Source organism: Pseudorca crassidens, chromosome 5 (assembly GCF_039906515.1).
Source record: "Pseudorca crassidens isolate mPseCra1 chromosome 5, mPseCra1.hap1, whole genome shotgun sequence".
In the NCBI taxonomy this organism is placed as follows: Eukaryota; Metazoa; Chordata; class Mammalia; order Artiodactyla; family Delphinidae; genus Pseudorca; species Pseudorca crassidens.
Genome location: NC_090300.1, coordinates 137450864 through 137465407, shown reverse-complemented (window position 1 = coordinate 137465407; position 14544 = coordinate 137450864). Strand labels below are relative to the sequence as shown.

Genomic DNA, 14544 nt, shown 5'->3' with positions numbered 1-14544 from the left:
GGGGGTAAGCTCATAGCCATGATATATTGTTTACGCTTCTGTCCACTAAGACAGAAAAAGGTATATTTCTGAGAAATATGATGAGATAGAAAATAATTTTATCATAAATGTATTTCATAGCCCATTTTTCAGACTGTAGTGTAAAAAGACCCTCCCTCCCAGCTTGGCTAAGAACTAATTCCTGGAATTCCTCCCTCCCTCCTCTCACCCATCCATTCACCTGCGATGCCTGAACTTGACCTACAGTTGACTCCATTGGATTATTTTACAAATCAGGAAGACAGGTTTAAAAATTTTGACCCGCATCCTTTAATGATTACCCTTCATCCTGAGGTTCTGGATCCACCAGGGCACCTTACACTTTTATTAACAAACAAATCAGGCGGGAAATATAAGGTTTGTACATGTTTATTTTGTTGATTCTTCACAGCGCAACGAAACAAAGTTAGAGAAAAAAAATAAAATGCCAGTTAAATTCGGCTACTACCAACAACCAAAAACCTTAAACATAAAATCCAAAGCAAGCTTCTGAAAGATCATAAAATCATCTCGGGTGGAGTAATTTGTTAACGTCTGTAACAAATCAATGTACTGATAGTTCTTCAATCGCACAGCGGCCAGGTGACCCGCCCCACGCGCTGGTCCAAGACCCCGCACGTGAAGGGACAGCGCAGAAAACGCCATCCCGCCGTCGCCACCGCAGTGGGGCCCCTCCGAGCAGCCTGCTGTGTGAGGCTCCCGGTTCCCCTCCGTGTCTTTTAACGAGGCAGAACGTTAATTAGACAACGTGCTTTCTGACAGGACGGCAACGGCGAAACGCATTGTTACCTATATTTTAGGACACCGGGAACCCCTTCTGCGGGGGAAAGGTGGTTGTTTTTAAGCAAGCTCAAATGTTGGTTACGCTACCTTTGGGGAAGGGGGGACAAAACGATGAATCTTGAGTTCTAAACTGCCGTTCTAAGAAGACCCCAGGATTTCAAAGCGAATAATCGCAGCGAAACACACGGTTATGCGATTATCAAAAGCTGCACTGTAATCGTCGGGGTACGATAGCGGACTTCCCAACCCAGCACACCCATCGACCCGGGAATTGTCATCGCCCCCTCCCGTGGCACCGCGATGCCAACCGTCCAGCCGCAGAGGGTCGGTCCGTCTGCTACGCCCGAGACCTTCTGCACCGACTAAGTGGTCTCTCTCGGCTTTCTGGGGTCGGGCAGCCTCCTCTAACAGGGGCTGTTTGCTGGGAACAAGGGCGCCTATGACCCCTGGCCGAGGAGAAGAAACCACCGCCACCCCTCCCTCCCGCCCTCCGAGAGCAGCCCCTTGGTCCCCTCGGGCCTGGCCTGCCGCCGCACCCTGAGCTAGCATGGCGCCCTGAAGTCCACATCACCCCCTGCGAAGCGCACGACTCCAGGAGCCGGGAGAGACAAGCGCTGGGTGACAGTGGCAGTGAGAGTGCGCACTTGCTGCGCAAAGCAGCTGGAATCCACCCAGAACCCCCAAACAGCCCCGACGCTCTATCGAACATCCGCTCGGGTCATTTTAATTTCCCCGGGGTGGGGGCGGGGAGGGGACGCCCAACAGTCCGTTTCTCTGGGCGAGGAAGTTCGAAATGCCCTCTTTGCTCGGCCCTGCTCTCGCGGGCCGCAGGGCGCGGGGACGCGCAGAAGCTGGGCGGCGGGAGGCCGGGCCGAGGTCGCGCCCCGGGCCCGGGCCAGCCCTCACTTGGAGAACTGCGCCTGCACCGCGGCCAGGCCCAGGCCTGCCGGGACGAGGTGCGGGAACTTGCAGACGGCGCAGGTGCAAAGGCCGGGGCTGCCCGCGCCGCCGCCCGGGCCGCCGCCGGGAAGCGCAAACTGACCGCACGGCGGCTCATCGAGCGCCAGCGACAGGTACTTGGCCGGGCGCAGCGCGTCGGGCGGCCCCACGGCGCCGGGGGCCAGAAGCACTGAGCCCGGCGCTGCGGCGAGCAGAGGCAGGCCGGCCAGCAGCAGGCGCGGTGCAGCGGGTCCCGCGCCCTCGCCGAGCGCGCGGCGCAGCTCCTGCAGCGAACTGCCCAGCAGCAGGATGTAGTTGCGGGCGAGCAGCAGCGTGGCGATCTTGGAGAGCTTGCGGCCCGGTGCACCCTGGCAGTGCGCCGCCGAGTAGGGCAGGATGACCTCGCGCAGCGCGTCCATGGCCAGGTTCAGGTCCTGCATGCGCTTCCGCTCTCGGCTGTTGATCTTGCGCCGCAGCTGCTGTTGCTGCTCCTCCTTGGCGTCTGCCCTGGAGCCGCCGCCCGCGTGCGCGCCCGGCCCGGATCCCGTGCCCGGCGGCTCGGCGGGCGCCTCCGGCTTCTCGCGCGCCGCCTTGGGGAGAAGGGGGGCCGTCGTGGAGGAGGAGGAGGAAGTGGCGGAAGAGGAGGAGGAGGGCGGCTGCCGGTAGCCCACGAGCTCATACAGGGAGGCCCCGAGCTGCACGTCTCCCGGCCGCTGTGGCCGCAGCATGGTCGCAGGGGCCACGTTCACGCGCGCCTGGGAAACCGCATAATACATCTGGGGGACGGTGGGGAGGGCCGAAGCGCCCTTCAGGAACGCCCCGGGGTGGACCTTTCAGCAGGCCGCCCCTCCCCGCAGACCTGCGCGCGGGGAGCGGATGGCAGGGCAGTAGCCCGCGCCCAACCCCTTTAAACCCGGCTTGGGAACCTGAGGGGTCGCGGGCTGCTGGGCGCAGCCAATGGGGGCGCGAGGTCCGGCGCAGGCGCGTGCTCATTGGCCACCCGCTCCTCAGGCCTGCGCGGAGGTACCGCTGGCACCGCTTAAGGACATTATTGTGAGCGCCCCATGGAGAATCACAGGACAGGCCTCCGGGAGGGAGGGAAGGAGGGAGGGACGCGCCTTTTCGGGTGGAGTGCGGCTGTTCTTGGAGGACTGGTGGCATGGTGAGGCTAAAACAACTGTGCCTACCTCCTTCTGCCCTGTGCCTCTACTTTTGGGGATACATGTGCATATTGGTTTGTTTTAAATTGTGGTCAAATACGCATAAGTTAATGTACCACCTTAACCGTTTATTAGTGTACAGTTCAGTAGTGTTACGTGCATTGCTGTGCACCCAATCCGCAGAACTCTTCATCTTGCAAAACTGAAACTCTGTGCTCATTAAACAATTCCCCATCCTCCCTGCTACTCGTGGCAACCGTTTTCCTTCTATGAATCCGACTGCTCTAGGTGCCTCATGTAAGTGGAATCATATTGTAAGCTAGTGACCAGCTTATTTTGTTTAGCATAATGTCCTCAATGTTCATTCATGCTTTAGCATGTGTCAGGATTTTGTGTCTTTTTAAGGCTGAATAATATTCCATTATATGTATATACCTCGTTTTGTTTATCCAGCTCTCTATAGATGGACACTTGGTTTGCTTCCACCTTTTGGCCATTGTGAATGAATAATGCCGCTATGAGCATGGTTGTAACAGGTTTTTTGAAATACGTAATTTCCTGCGAGGTTTGAGAACGAAATTTCTGGGCTCAAGGACCAGTAGCATTGGAATGGTTACTCCCAGCCTCTCCCTCTTCCCTCTCTCTGATTAAAAGGTCTTTAGGGACTAAGGAGCTTTGGGGGTGGGATTTCTTTCCTCCCCAAAAGAGGCACTATTCATTCTGTCAGCGACTCGACTCTTGCTTAAGTAAAAACTCACGTAGAAATTGGTCTTTTAGCAGGAAAACAACAACAACAAAATCCAAAAACAACAACCCACCCACACACTCATATCTGTTCGGGGTGGAACTGAACTTTTCTCTTCCCCAAATAAAGTAGAGATTACTCAGTGACCCTGGAAGTCTTCTATCCCAACACCAGGGCATACTATTGCAGCTCGTCGTTATCCCATGGCCAAATGGCATGGGAAAGAGGACCTTTTGGTATCTGAACCTCTACCATCCAATACAGTAACCACCAGCTACCTGTGCTTATTAAAATTTAGTTATTTACAATAAAATCAAGTTATACGTTTCGTTCCTTGGTTGCACTAGCGTTGCTTCAAGTGCTTAGTAGTGGCTCTAGTGGCCAACTATTGGACAGCACAGAGACCATTTCATCATCACAGAGAGTTCTACTGGACAGTGCTGACGTTGACAGTAACTTAAAGAAAATGAGCTTCTCTACCATGGTCCCCTTTGGTGTAAGAAGAGGGGTGCTGTTGAAGGGGCTATCATAACGGGGACTGATTTCAGCTCTCAGAGCCCACTGCCCATGCTTGCTGATTTCAGGGCTGCTTTGTTCCGTTTTCTTCCACCAACATTCTCCCCACAGGCTCACTCTGATCTCTGCTTCTGACCTCCAGCTTGGCCTATAAAATCCTGCCCAGGCCTCAGGTTCAGCTCCAACATTACTTTCTTCTCAGAGTCTTGGTGATTTCTCATCTTCGTCCTCTCATCACGCTTGGGAGACCGTTGATATCATTTTTCCCATAGCCTGGATTGTGTTATGTGGAGGACATCTCTGCATTGGGCTGTGATTGTTTTGAGGGCGGGAATCATTTGTTCATTTCTTCATCCTCCCAAAGCTGTGCAAGGAGTGTGTGTCCCGGGGGCGTCTAAGAATTGGTGTGAAATCTGGACTAGCTCACAGATTCATCCCTGAAATGTGCAAACTCCCAACAGTGCTTTAATCCAAGTTTCCCCTAGGTTTCATGGAGAGGGAAGGGGCCTGGTAGGACCCCTTAGCAGGCTGGGGGACTCACTTAGGGAGAGGGGAAGAGACCTCAGCAGGAAGGACCTCAGTCTCCAAGCAGAACTGTAAGGGGCAGGAAGGAGAGACACCAAGGAAATCACCTTGAAAGTTTCAAGCCTTAAGACCTCACTAACCATCCCCCTTTTATTAAAGCATTCTGTTTCCCAAAGCATTTCAACAGGCGCTTGCATTTGATTTTCATGGGAACCGTATGACTGGGCATTAAAAAAAAAACCTGCCATAGATGGTGAAACTGAGGCTTCCAGAGGGTGGGAGGGTGGTGGGTTTCTGGGGTTGATAATGTGCCTTCAGACAGGACAGGCAGAGCTGCCCCTTCGGTGGCCAGCTTCCAGAATTCTCTCCAGCTGGACCAGGCCTCCAGGAAGCTGAGGAGGGGGCCACGATGGGGATGGTTGAGGACAGCGTGAAAGGATGGACGGAGGGGGCAGTCTATGCCAAGCCAGCATTGGGGAGTTGATGGGCTTCCATGTCCTAGAAGAGGCGGCTCCCAGGGTCCAACCTCCATGAATCCTGCACAGCCCCCTCTGGCAAGGCTTGTCCTCGCCCTGAGGACCCCTCTGTCCTGTAGCCGAGGTGCCAGATTGGGGGAGACCCCAGACACCTCACCCTCTGGCTTCCTCCTCTTCCCACATCCAAGGTGGGGTTCCTGGGGCCTTCCTCTGCCAGCAGGAAGGGGAAGTGAACAAGAAAGACAGACGCTCGACCTGGGACAGTGGCCTAAACATCCCCCTCCATGGGCAGGGGTGCCCCGGGAATCAGAGATGGAAACACACACGTTGCTCTTCCCTGCAGCAGGGCCCCTCTTTGCTGGAGGTGTCCCTGATGTTTGTCTTTAGCCCTTAACCTCCCCAAATCTCTGTCTTGGGGAAGGAGAACTCCCTTCCCCAGCCCAGGACACTGTCAGTAGGACACTCTGGTCAGTGTGTATTAAAGTGCTCTCGGGTGAGCCCCAGAAGAGGGCTCCAGGTGGCCGTGTGGGCCCAGCATGGGCACAGGATTTGGCGCTTGTTGGTGCTGGTGACTTGGATGCCCCTTCTGCTGGACCGGAGCTCCAGCGGCATGCAAAGTGTGACAGCTGGCAAGGGCCAGCAAGCCATTATACCCCTGGCAGGGGCCCCGTGGGCCGGCTCAAGGGGGACAGCTGCCGTGGCCTCCCACGTTCAGGACATTCTTGGGGAGCAACTTGCATCCACCATAACAACCACTCTTGTCTCTGCCTAAAGGGGTTGTGTGTGTGTGTGTGTGTGTGTGTTAGTGACTCCTTTCACCCCAAGGAGGTAGGTGTGTCAGGCTTCCTTTTTCTTTCACAGAAACCTACCTCTCCTGCCTGTTCCCCCAGCCCTGCCACCCACCCTTGCTTTGGATGGAGAAGCTGGAACTGTTGCAGTGACAGACAATGGGGCCCTGATGCCTTGGTGAGTGTACAGCACCGTCTACCCCTCCATAAGAACAGACAGGCGGCAAAGCCCCCTGTTGTCCCTGAAGAGACTGTCTTCTTGCAGAAAGCCAGCTAAGTGTAAAAGGTCGTCTTTGCTAAAATGTCCTATTGAAACTGGCTGGAGTTTAGACCTGTAATGAAAGAACAGAGTTCACTTTAAAGAGCTGCTTTCTTCTAAGAAGAGCAAAATTCTCTGGAAAGTGTCCATTACCCAAGAGGTGTTGAAATTTACACTATCGCTATGAGAAGTGGCCGCCCCATCTAACGCTTGTCCTGTATCGGCTTCCCCCATCCCATCCACACGTAACTCTTCCTGGCACACGGAAGACAGGGAAGGAGCTGCAGAGAGAGGGGCACTGAGCTCCTTTCTGGGTAGAGGAGAGGAGTAGAGAGAGAAGATTGGGAGGAGGAGGTGACTTACCCTTTGGTAAGTGTTCTTGGATGGAGCAGAGCTCCTTAGACACATTTGGTCCACTCTCACTTGGGGACCATCTGAACAGACTCTAAGTCATAGTTCGAAACAGTTCAGATTAAATAAAGATTCCTGCTGGGAAAATAAGAAAGACTATGCATTTTGTTCATTTTCAAAAGGGAGTGCGAGTTAATCGAGTTGTTATGCACTGACGCAATGTTAATAGCTACTTACAATGTTATTTTAAAGCTTTGTGATGGTCACGGTTGTACTTCCTTCCAGTGTGGAAGGGCAAAGGCAGCACAATGCGGTAGTCTCTCTTCTGGTTAAAACACTATAGATTATCAAATCTAGTGGATGTGTTTTCCACATATTATAAGAAGTTTTATTCTGTTTTATCTTATTTATTTATTTTGGCTGCACCATACGGCATGTGGGATCTTCCCCAACCAGGGATCGAACCCGCATCCCCTGCAGTAGAAGCATGGAGTCTTAACCACTGGACCACCAGGGAAGTCCTCTGTTTTATTTTTAATAAATGTCATTTGGACCTGATTTTAATAAAGTTTACTACTTAAAAATTATTTCTGAGTCCAGATTCGTCCCATGCTACCTTTTCTGTGGAAAAAAGTTAAAAGTAAGAAAAGAAATTAGATAGCACCTGAGGATTTTTTCAGATTTCCTTTTAATAACAAAATCTTGGTTTGGCTATTGGTGACATAACTCAAGCTGAGGGATAGATGCATTCTTTTTGTTGAAACCCAGGGTGATGTAACAGAAACAGAAATTTTTCACTGCTGCTGTGAGTACCAAATGCTGAAATTCTACACGTCACCTAGAGCTCTATGATCACAGATTTTAATACCTCTCACTGTAGATCTGCAAAGAACTCTTCCTTAAAAGAAACTTCAAATAATCATTGCGGAAAGCCTAGAAAAAGAGAAGTACATCTTTTTGTTTTAAAGATGAATGGAGGTATTTCCTGCCACATCCAAACTTAAAAGCCTATTGACAGAATTTTAGGCAGAGAAATGGAATAGAACTAACAGGGATCCTCTGAGTAAGTATGATAAGAATAACTGGGAATTAAGACACGTAGCACGTGCAGCTTGGTGTCTGAAGGGTTGGTTTGGGGCTGAACAAAAATATTCTCTGAGGCTCCCCAAAGTCAGTAGCCAAAGCCAAACGTCCCAAAGGCTTACGCTGACACAATGAAAAGAGACAATTTGCTTGGAAGGCTGTGGCTAATTTATAACACAATGTCCAATGTCATGGTTAGTTTTGTCGCAAAAATCTGGCAGTTTCAACCAGAGTCTCAGGCAGCCTGAAAAGATGCGAGCGATTCTGGCCACAGCATCTCCCGCTTGCTAGATGTTCCAAATGGTTCAAACAAGCCCTTTCATAGAGATGCAGGGCCAAGTGTGCTCAAAGGAATGAGGGAAACAAAGGTGGCTCTGAAGTCATTTCCCCGCACTGGGTCCAGCCATCCGGTTTCACTCTTTCCCCATTGAACGGACAGAATGCAACAGGAAGAGTGCGGATGAAAGGGAACAAACAGGCCGATGTGTTTGGGGAGAGAATGGAGAGAGGCCGGGGCACTGAGCTGCTAAACTTTCATTCTAGGTTTTCAGAAAGGAGTGAATGATGAATTATAGAAACCTGAAAGGTAATAAAATATGGGTCACTGAAGCGCTGAGGCCAAGTTCCTAAAACACCTGCAGAGACAGAAGGTTCTGGAAGTCACTGTGGCCCTGCGGTCGCCCGGGCAGACACGCTGCCCGAGGCACAGAAGGGGACTGTTCAGAACTCACCTGTTGTTTTCCCGTTGGCTTGCAGTCCTTCTCCGTCTGCAAGAGCCAGCGGCTGGATCTGACTCCAGATTAGACCACCGGGGGGAGAAAGAAAGGCAGTGTGGAGACTTCCCAGGGTGCACTTAAGGAGACTGGAGCTGGGAGGCCACCTCCGTCCTCTCCTGAAGGCGCTCTGACCTGGAAATATTAACTCCGGTGAAGACGATCCACGTTAAACATGCAAATCTCCTCCGCTGGAATATTCTAAGGCTTTTCTGCTCAAAGGCTCAACCTATTAATGTCTTACAAAGCAGAGTCCTGATGTCTGGATGGTGGAGAGGAGCTAGCCTGTAGCCTCTGCAAGACTCATTTGAGCCTCAGTTTCCTCATCTATAAAATGGGAATAATAGTATTTCTCTCCTAGGGCTGTTATACAGATTAGAAGGAACTATGAAGAAGATGCCTAGCCCGGAGCCTGGCACATAGTAGCTGCTTAGTAAAATGATATCAGTAGCTAATATTATTGAGTACTGACTACATGCCAGGCACCATGGAAGGACACTTATTTTATGGTTTTCATTCAGACTGAGGTGATGTCCCAGTTTTGTGTGCTTTAAGTGCCTGCTTTCTCTGCACCAAGGATATGGGGTTTTCTAGCTCCTTCTGTCCCTGTGCTCGCTGAGCACCAGGGATTCTCCACCCACCGGGCTCTGCTTCAGAGACACTTTCCTGAACACACTGAACCAAAATCCAACAACAACTTGCTAAAGAAGCTATATAAACACGACCTCAGTGTAATCGTACAATATATTGAGACAACTGTAGTGCAAACTTCAAGGCCAGACGACCTGGGTTTGAATCCTAACTCCTTGTGTGACTTAGGTAAGAGACGTTACCTGTCAGTGACCCAGTTCCCTCCATCTGCAAAACAAGGATGAAAATAGAACTTAGAATTTCCGTGGAGAGGACTGGGTGAGTTGATACACTTAAGGCACTCTGCACAGCAGAATGTTAGCTGTTACAACTGTTTTATTAACCTCTGTCATGGACTAATTGTGTCCCTCTAAATTCACATTGAAATCCTCACCCCCAGTACCTCAGACCGTGACCTTTAGAAATAAGATCATTGCAGATGTAATTAGTTAAAATGAGGCTATTAGGGTGGGCTTAAATCCAATATGACTGATCCTTAAAAAAAAGCGCGGGGGGGGGGGGAATTTGGACACAGATATCTGCAGGAAGGATGCCAGGTGAAGATGTAGGCAGAGATCTGGTGAGGCTCCTACAAGCCAAGGGAGGCCAGAGATTGCCAGCCAGTTACCAGAAGCTGGGAGAAGGGGATGGAACACATCCTTCCTCATGGTCCTCAGAAGGAACCAACCCTGCTGACACCTTGATCTTGGACTTCCAGCCTCCAGAACCGGGAGGCAATACCTTTGTGCTGTTTCAGCCGCCCAGTATGTGGTACTTGGTTACAGCAGTCCGAGCTGAGGGCTACAGCCTCTGCGCCAACTCCTCCATAAAGCGGTGAGGCAGTCGGAGGGCAGACTCTCTATATAGTCGGGCCAGTGAGGCTCAAACTCAGCCTGTCGCTTATAAGCTTATGAAATTGGGCAGCTTACGTAACCTCCCTGGGCCTCAGTTAATTCATCTGCAAAATGAAGCTCGTAATTTTACTTACATCTACCTCACAGGTACTTTTTTTTAATTAATTTTTATCGGAGTATAGTTGATTTACAATGTTGTGTTAGTTTCAGGTGTACAGCAAAGTGAATCAGTTATACATATATCCACTCCTTTTTAGATTCTTTTCCCATATAGGCCATTACGGAATATTGAGTAGAGTTCCCTATGCTATACAGTAGGTTCTTATTAGTTATGTATTTTATATATTGTAGTGTGTATATATGTCAATCCTGATCTCCCAATTCATCCCCCCTTTTCCCCCTTGGTAACCATACGTTTGTTTCTACATCTGTGACTCTGTTTCTGTTTTGTAAATAAGTTCATTTGTACCATTTTTTTTAGATTCCAGATATAAGTGATATCATATGATATTTGTCTTTCTCTGTCTGACTTACTTCACTCAGTATGACAATCTCTAGATCCATCCATGTCGCTGAAAATGGCATTATTTCCTTCTTTTTTATGGCTGAGTAATATTCCATTGTATATAGGTACCATGTCTTCTTTATCTGTTCATCCGGTGAGGGGCATTTAGGTTGTTTCCATGTCTTGGCTATTGTAAATAGTGCTGCAGTCAACATTGGAGTGCATGTATCTTTTTGAATTATGGTTTTCTCTGGATATATGCCTGGGAGTGGGATTGCTGGGTCATATGGTAACTCCATACTGTTCTCCATAGTAGCTGTACCAATTTACATTCCCAGCAACAATGTAGGAGGGTCACAGGTACTTTATAAAGTGAGAATTAAATGGGTGTATGGTTCACAGTAATGTTAGCTGTTCTAGACCTAAACCTAAAGATTAGCTGTTCTAAACCTTGTTTGGAGGTTTCTAGAGATAGTGGAGAATGGAGGCAGAACTCTGCCCCACGTCAGATTACCTGGAGCTCTTGCTAAGTACAGATTCTGGTTCAGTAGGTCGGAGTGGGGCCTGCGGTTCTATATTTCTAAGAAGCTCCCAGCTGAGTTGGAGGACCACACTTCGTGTGTAGCGAGGGCCATGATGGCCTCACCTGGTCCCATCTAGGAAAATGAAACTGATTTAAGAAGAATGTTTTTCGAAGCAGCCCTCTTTCCTCATGCCTGTTCCTTGGCATCTCAACTATGTTTAGAGAAAGAGCAAAGTTGGCTTTGGAGAAAAGAATGAAGAAATGACCAACGATACACATTGGGGAGGTGAACAGATATAGATGGCTGGACCTAAGACCTGGGGTTTTTTCCAGGTCCAAGAGGGTGTGGTTGGACAGATGAGACGCAGAGGGTGTGTGATGGCCTGGAACGGGGCGGGGAGAGAGAACGGGAGCCGGAACGTGGACCAAGCCCATCCACTGGGGCCCTAGCCCTCCACTGTTCCCTCTGCTGGAAGCCTCTGCCCAGGTCTCCTCACCATTGAGTTCTCGGTGCAGATATGACCCCTCAAGAGGCCTTCTCAGACCACCCACCCTAGTGGTGCCCACTCCCCGCCCGTCCCACTCTCACCCCTCCCTGCTTTCTTTACTTCGTGGCGCTTACCAGCAGCTAGAATGGCCCGGTCACTTACTTGCCCATGTATTTATACACGTCTGTTTGCTCCCACTCAAGGTGGGAGGCCGCACGGGAGTGGTGTTCTCTGCTGTATGTACCCCAGTGCCTTGAGCAGGGCTGGGCCCCTCCCTACTAGGTGTTCAGTGAATACGTGAATGAATGAGTGCAGAGGTCGAATCTAGACGGACTGGCCGAGTTCACTGAGCACTCGCTATGTGCAGAGCGCTGTGCCAGGCCCTTGAGGAAGTGTGGGCTCCCTGCCTGCTAGTAACGTGTAACCCACTTGAGGGCGTGGGGTGGACACGTCTGAACACCTGACTAGCAGTGTCAGGTTACAGGGTGCGCATGAGCTGGGAGGGAACCGGAGCTGCTGTGGCTCAGAGCACCTGCAACACCAGGATCTTGTTAAGTGCAGCGTCCGGGTCCAGGAGCCACGGTAGAGCCTGAGATGCTGAGATGCTTCTCTGCAGTCAGTGCCCAGGTGAAGCCGACGCTGCTGGTCCGAGGATCCCGCTTTTGAGGATGGCGAGGCTTTACGTGTTTAGAGCAGGAAGCAGGACCTTACAGCCGAGGCCTCTTGGAGGAGGGTTTGGTAAGGAGGCAGGCCTGGAGGACTGGGGCTCGAGAAGGGGACAGGCAGAGCTGTGCGACAGGAGGGCGGTGGGCAGAGGAGGGGCAGATAGGGAAGACACCAACCACAGCCGTGGTGACACACACCCTCCTTCCGCAATCTTTTTTTTTTTTTTTTTTTTTTTGCCGGACGCGGGCCTCTCACTGTTGTGGCCTCCCCCGTTGCGGAGCACAGGCTCCGGACACGCAGGCTCAGCGGCCATGGCTCACGGGCCCAGCCGCTCCGCAGCATGTGGGATCTTCCCGGACTGGGGCACGAACCCGCGTCCCCCGCATCGGCAGGTGGACTCCCAACCACTGCGCCACCAGGGAAGCCCTGCAATCTTCTATTTTTAAAGGCAGTTCGTAGAAGGATTGAGACACCAGTATACGGCCTTCCTCTGATCTGTCAATTAGTCCAAAACATATTTTCAGAAATGTCAGAACCCAGGGTTTCCCAGCAGGGCATCGTGGAGGTGAAAGAGCAAGCTCTGTGTGGGATGCTGCCAAAGCTGAGGGCGTGCGGGCAGGTGTCCTGCACCGGTGGTCACGTGGCTGGTTTTAACCAGCTGGGAAGGCCATGTGACCTGCCCAAGGACACCCTTGCCCTTATTTTATTTTATTTTTTTTTGTGGTACGTGGGCCCCTCACTGTTGTGGCCTCTCCCGTTGCGGAGCACAGGCTCCGGACGCGCAGGCTCAGTGGCCGTGGCTCACGGGCCCAGCCGCTCTGCAGCATGTGGGATCTTCCCGGACCAGGGCACGAACCCGTGTCCCCTGCATTGGCAGGCAGACTCTCAACCACTGCGCCACCAGGGAAGCCCTTGCCCTTATTTTTTGTTAACCATTTTCACATCTGTCATCTCATTGAGCCTTATGGTGTCCCTGTGAGGCTGGGAGGGCAGCTGCCTGTTTTGCAGGCGAGGAAACCGAGACCTAGAGAAGGTTGAGGCCAGCCTAGGCTCACTGGGTGCGGAGCTCGCGCTAAGACAGGGAGGAATTCTTCTGCTTCTTTCACACGGTGCCTCTTGCCTCGATGTTCATACATGTTAACATGCGGACAGGTTTGGAGACGAGCAGTTCTTCTATCAGAGAGAGCCTCCCAGGAAGTATGTAGAACGATGAGCTCTTGGTCACCAGGATGGGACCCTGTCTAGGCTAATGGTCTTTGGGATGCCAGAATATTCTAGAATCCCCCCAGAGTGGCCTTGGCCTCCATCAGCTCCCCCCACCGATGGGAGGGAAATGCGTGTAGCCATGGCAACTGGCACTGCTTCCTACATTGGGCGGAGACTGAGGTCAGGGCCAATTCCACGCTCCTTCATCCCCTATTATGACTTTTATTTCCCTGGCACATGGCAGCGGCTTGTGTGCCAATGAGGAGACAGGAAGTATTATATTGTGGTTAATGACCCTCGAGGCGAGCAATAACACCATTATTAACTCACTTGATTCTTCCCACTTTTAACAGTGGATCCATTTAAAGTGATGGGGGGCATTTAGGGCAAGTTTTCACTTGCTTTCATAAAGCAGGGACTCGCCTGCATTTTCAGATACTTGACAACTCATCAAAAAAGTGGGATTCATGTACCCTTTATCCAAGGGAAGAATTGAGGCAGCTACCAGTCTTCAGGTCTAAAATCCTGGGGTGCTGAGAGTAGCAGGGACCGGGAAAGCAGTGCTGTGGGTACCAGCCCAGATCAAGACAGTAGCTTCTGTGGTCTCCTGTGCTGGGCGTGGCTCAAGCCAGCTGGGCTCCCCTCCCCACACACCCCCCACACACACACCCAGCTTCTTCCTGGTCTCCTCCACGGCTGCTCCTGCTTTCTCTGACTACAGTGGGAGCAGAGGGGTTGCTGCGGCTCCAGAGGCCCTGGGATACCCTCTGGGGTGCAGTTGTTCTTTGTCACCCCTTCCCTGTAGGCTGTTTCCAGGCCACCACGATAGTGTGGCCTCAGGAGCTGTTCCTGGGCCTCTGAGTTTGCACTGTACACATCACCCTTACCAGCACGCAGCCCAGACTCCCCTCCGGCCACTTCTCGCCAGCATCTACTACCGATTTTAATTTTTGTTCTCTTTCCCGTCCCCCTCTCTGACTCCACACCCCATCATGACACACAGTCGTTCAGCACAAACCCATCCCCCTGCCCTCCTGTTAACAGAACTCTCCCTCTTCCGATATACTTTTCATCTGAGCGGACCCTTGCAAACCGTCTTCTAGCCAAATGCCGCACCTGCCCCAACAGGACTCCTGGTGAATAAAACTCTGTCTATTTTATTACACGAACAAGAGATGCCAACTCTAGTCCCAAGAAAGGGAGCCGAGCAACACCCCAAACTGTGTCCACTCTGT

General features: G+C 51.5%; 1 protein-coding gene across 1 annotated transcript; it reads right to left on the bottom strand.

Moving 5' to 3' along the window:
- Positions 1-392: 392 nt before the first annotated feature.
- Positions 393-2661, bottom strand: OLIG1 (oligodendrocyte transcription factor 1). The gene has a single exon (XM_067739372.1). It carries the CDS (start codon positions 2535-2537, stop codon positions 1725-1727), a length of 813 nt encoding a protein of 270 aa, XP_067595473.1. The 5' UTR covers positions 2538-2661; the 3' UTR covers positions 393-1724.
- Positions 2662-14544: the final 11883 nt, after the last annotated feature.

Excerpts from the sequence above, each read along its gene's own strand:
- OLIG1 (XM_067739372.1), bottom strand. The coding sequence starts at position 2,537 with ATGTATTATGCGGTTTCCCAGGCGCGCGTGAACGTGGCCCCTGCGACC.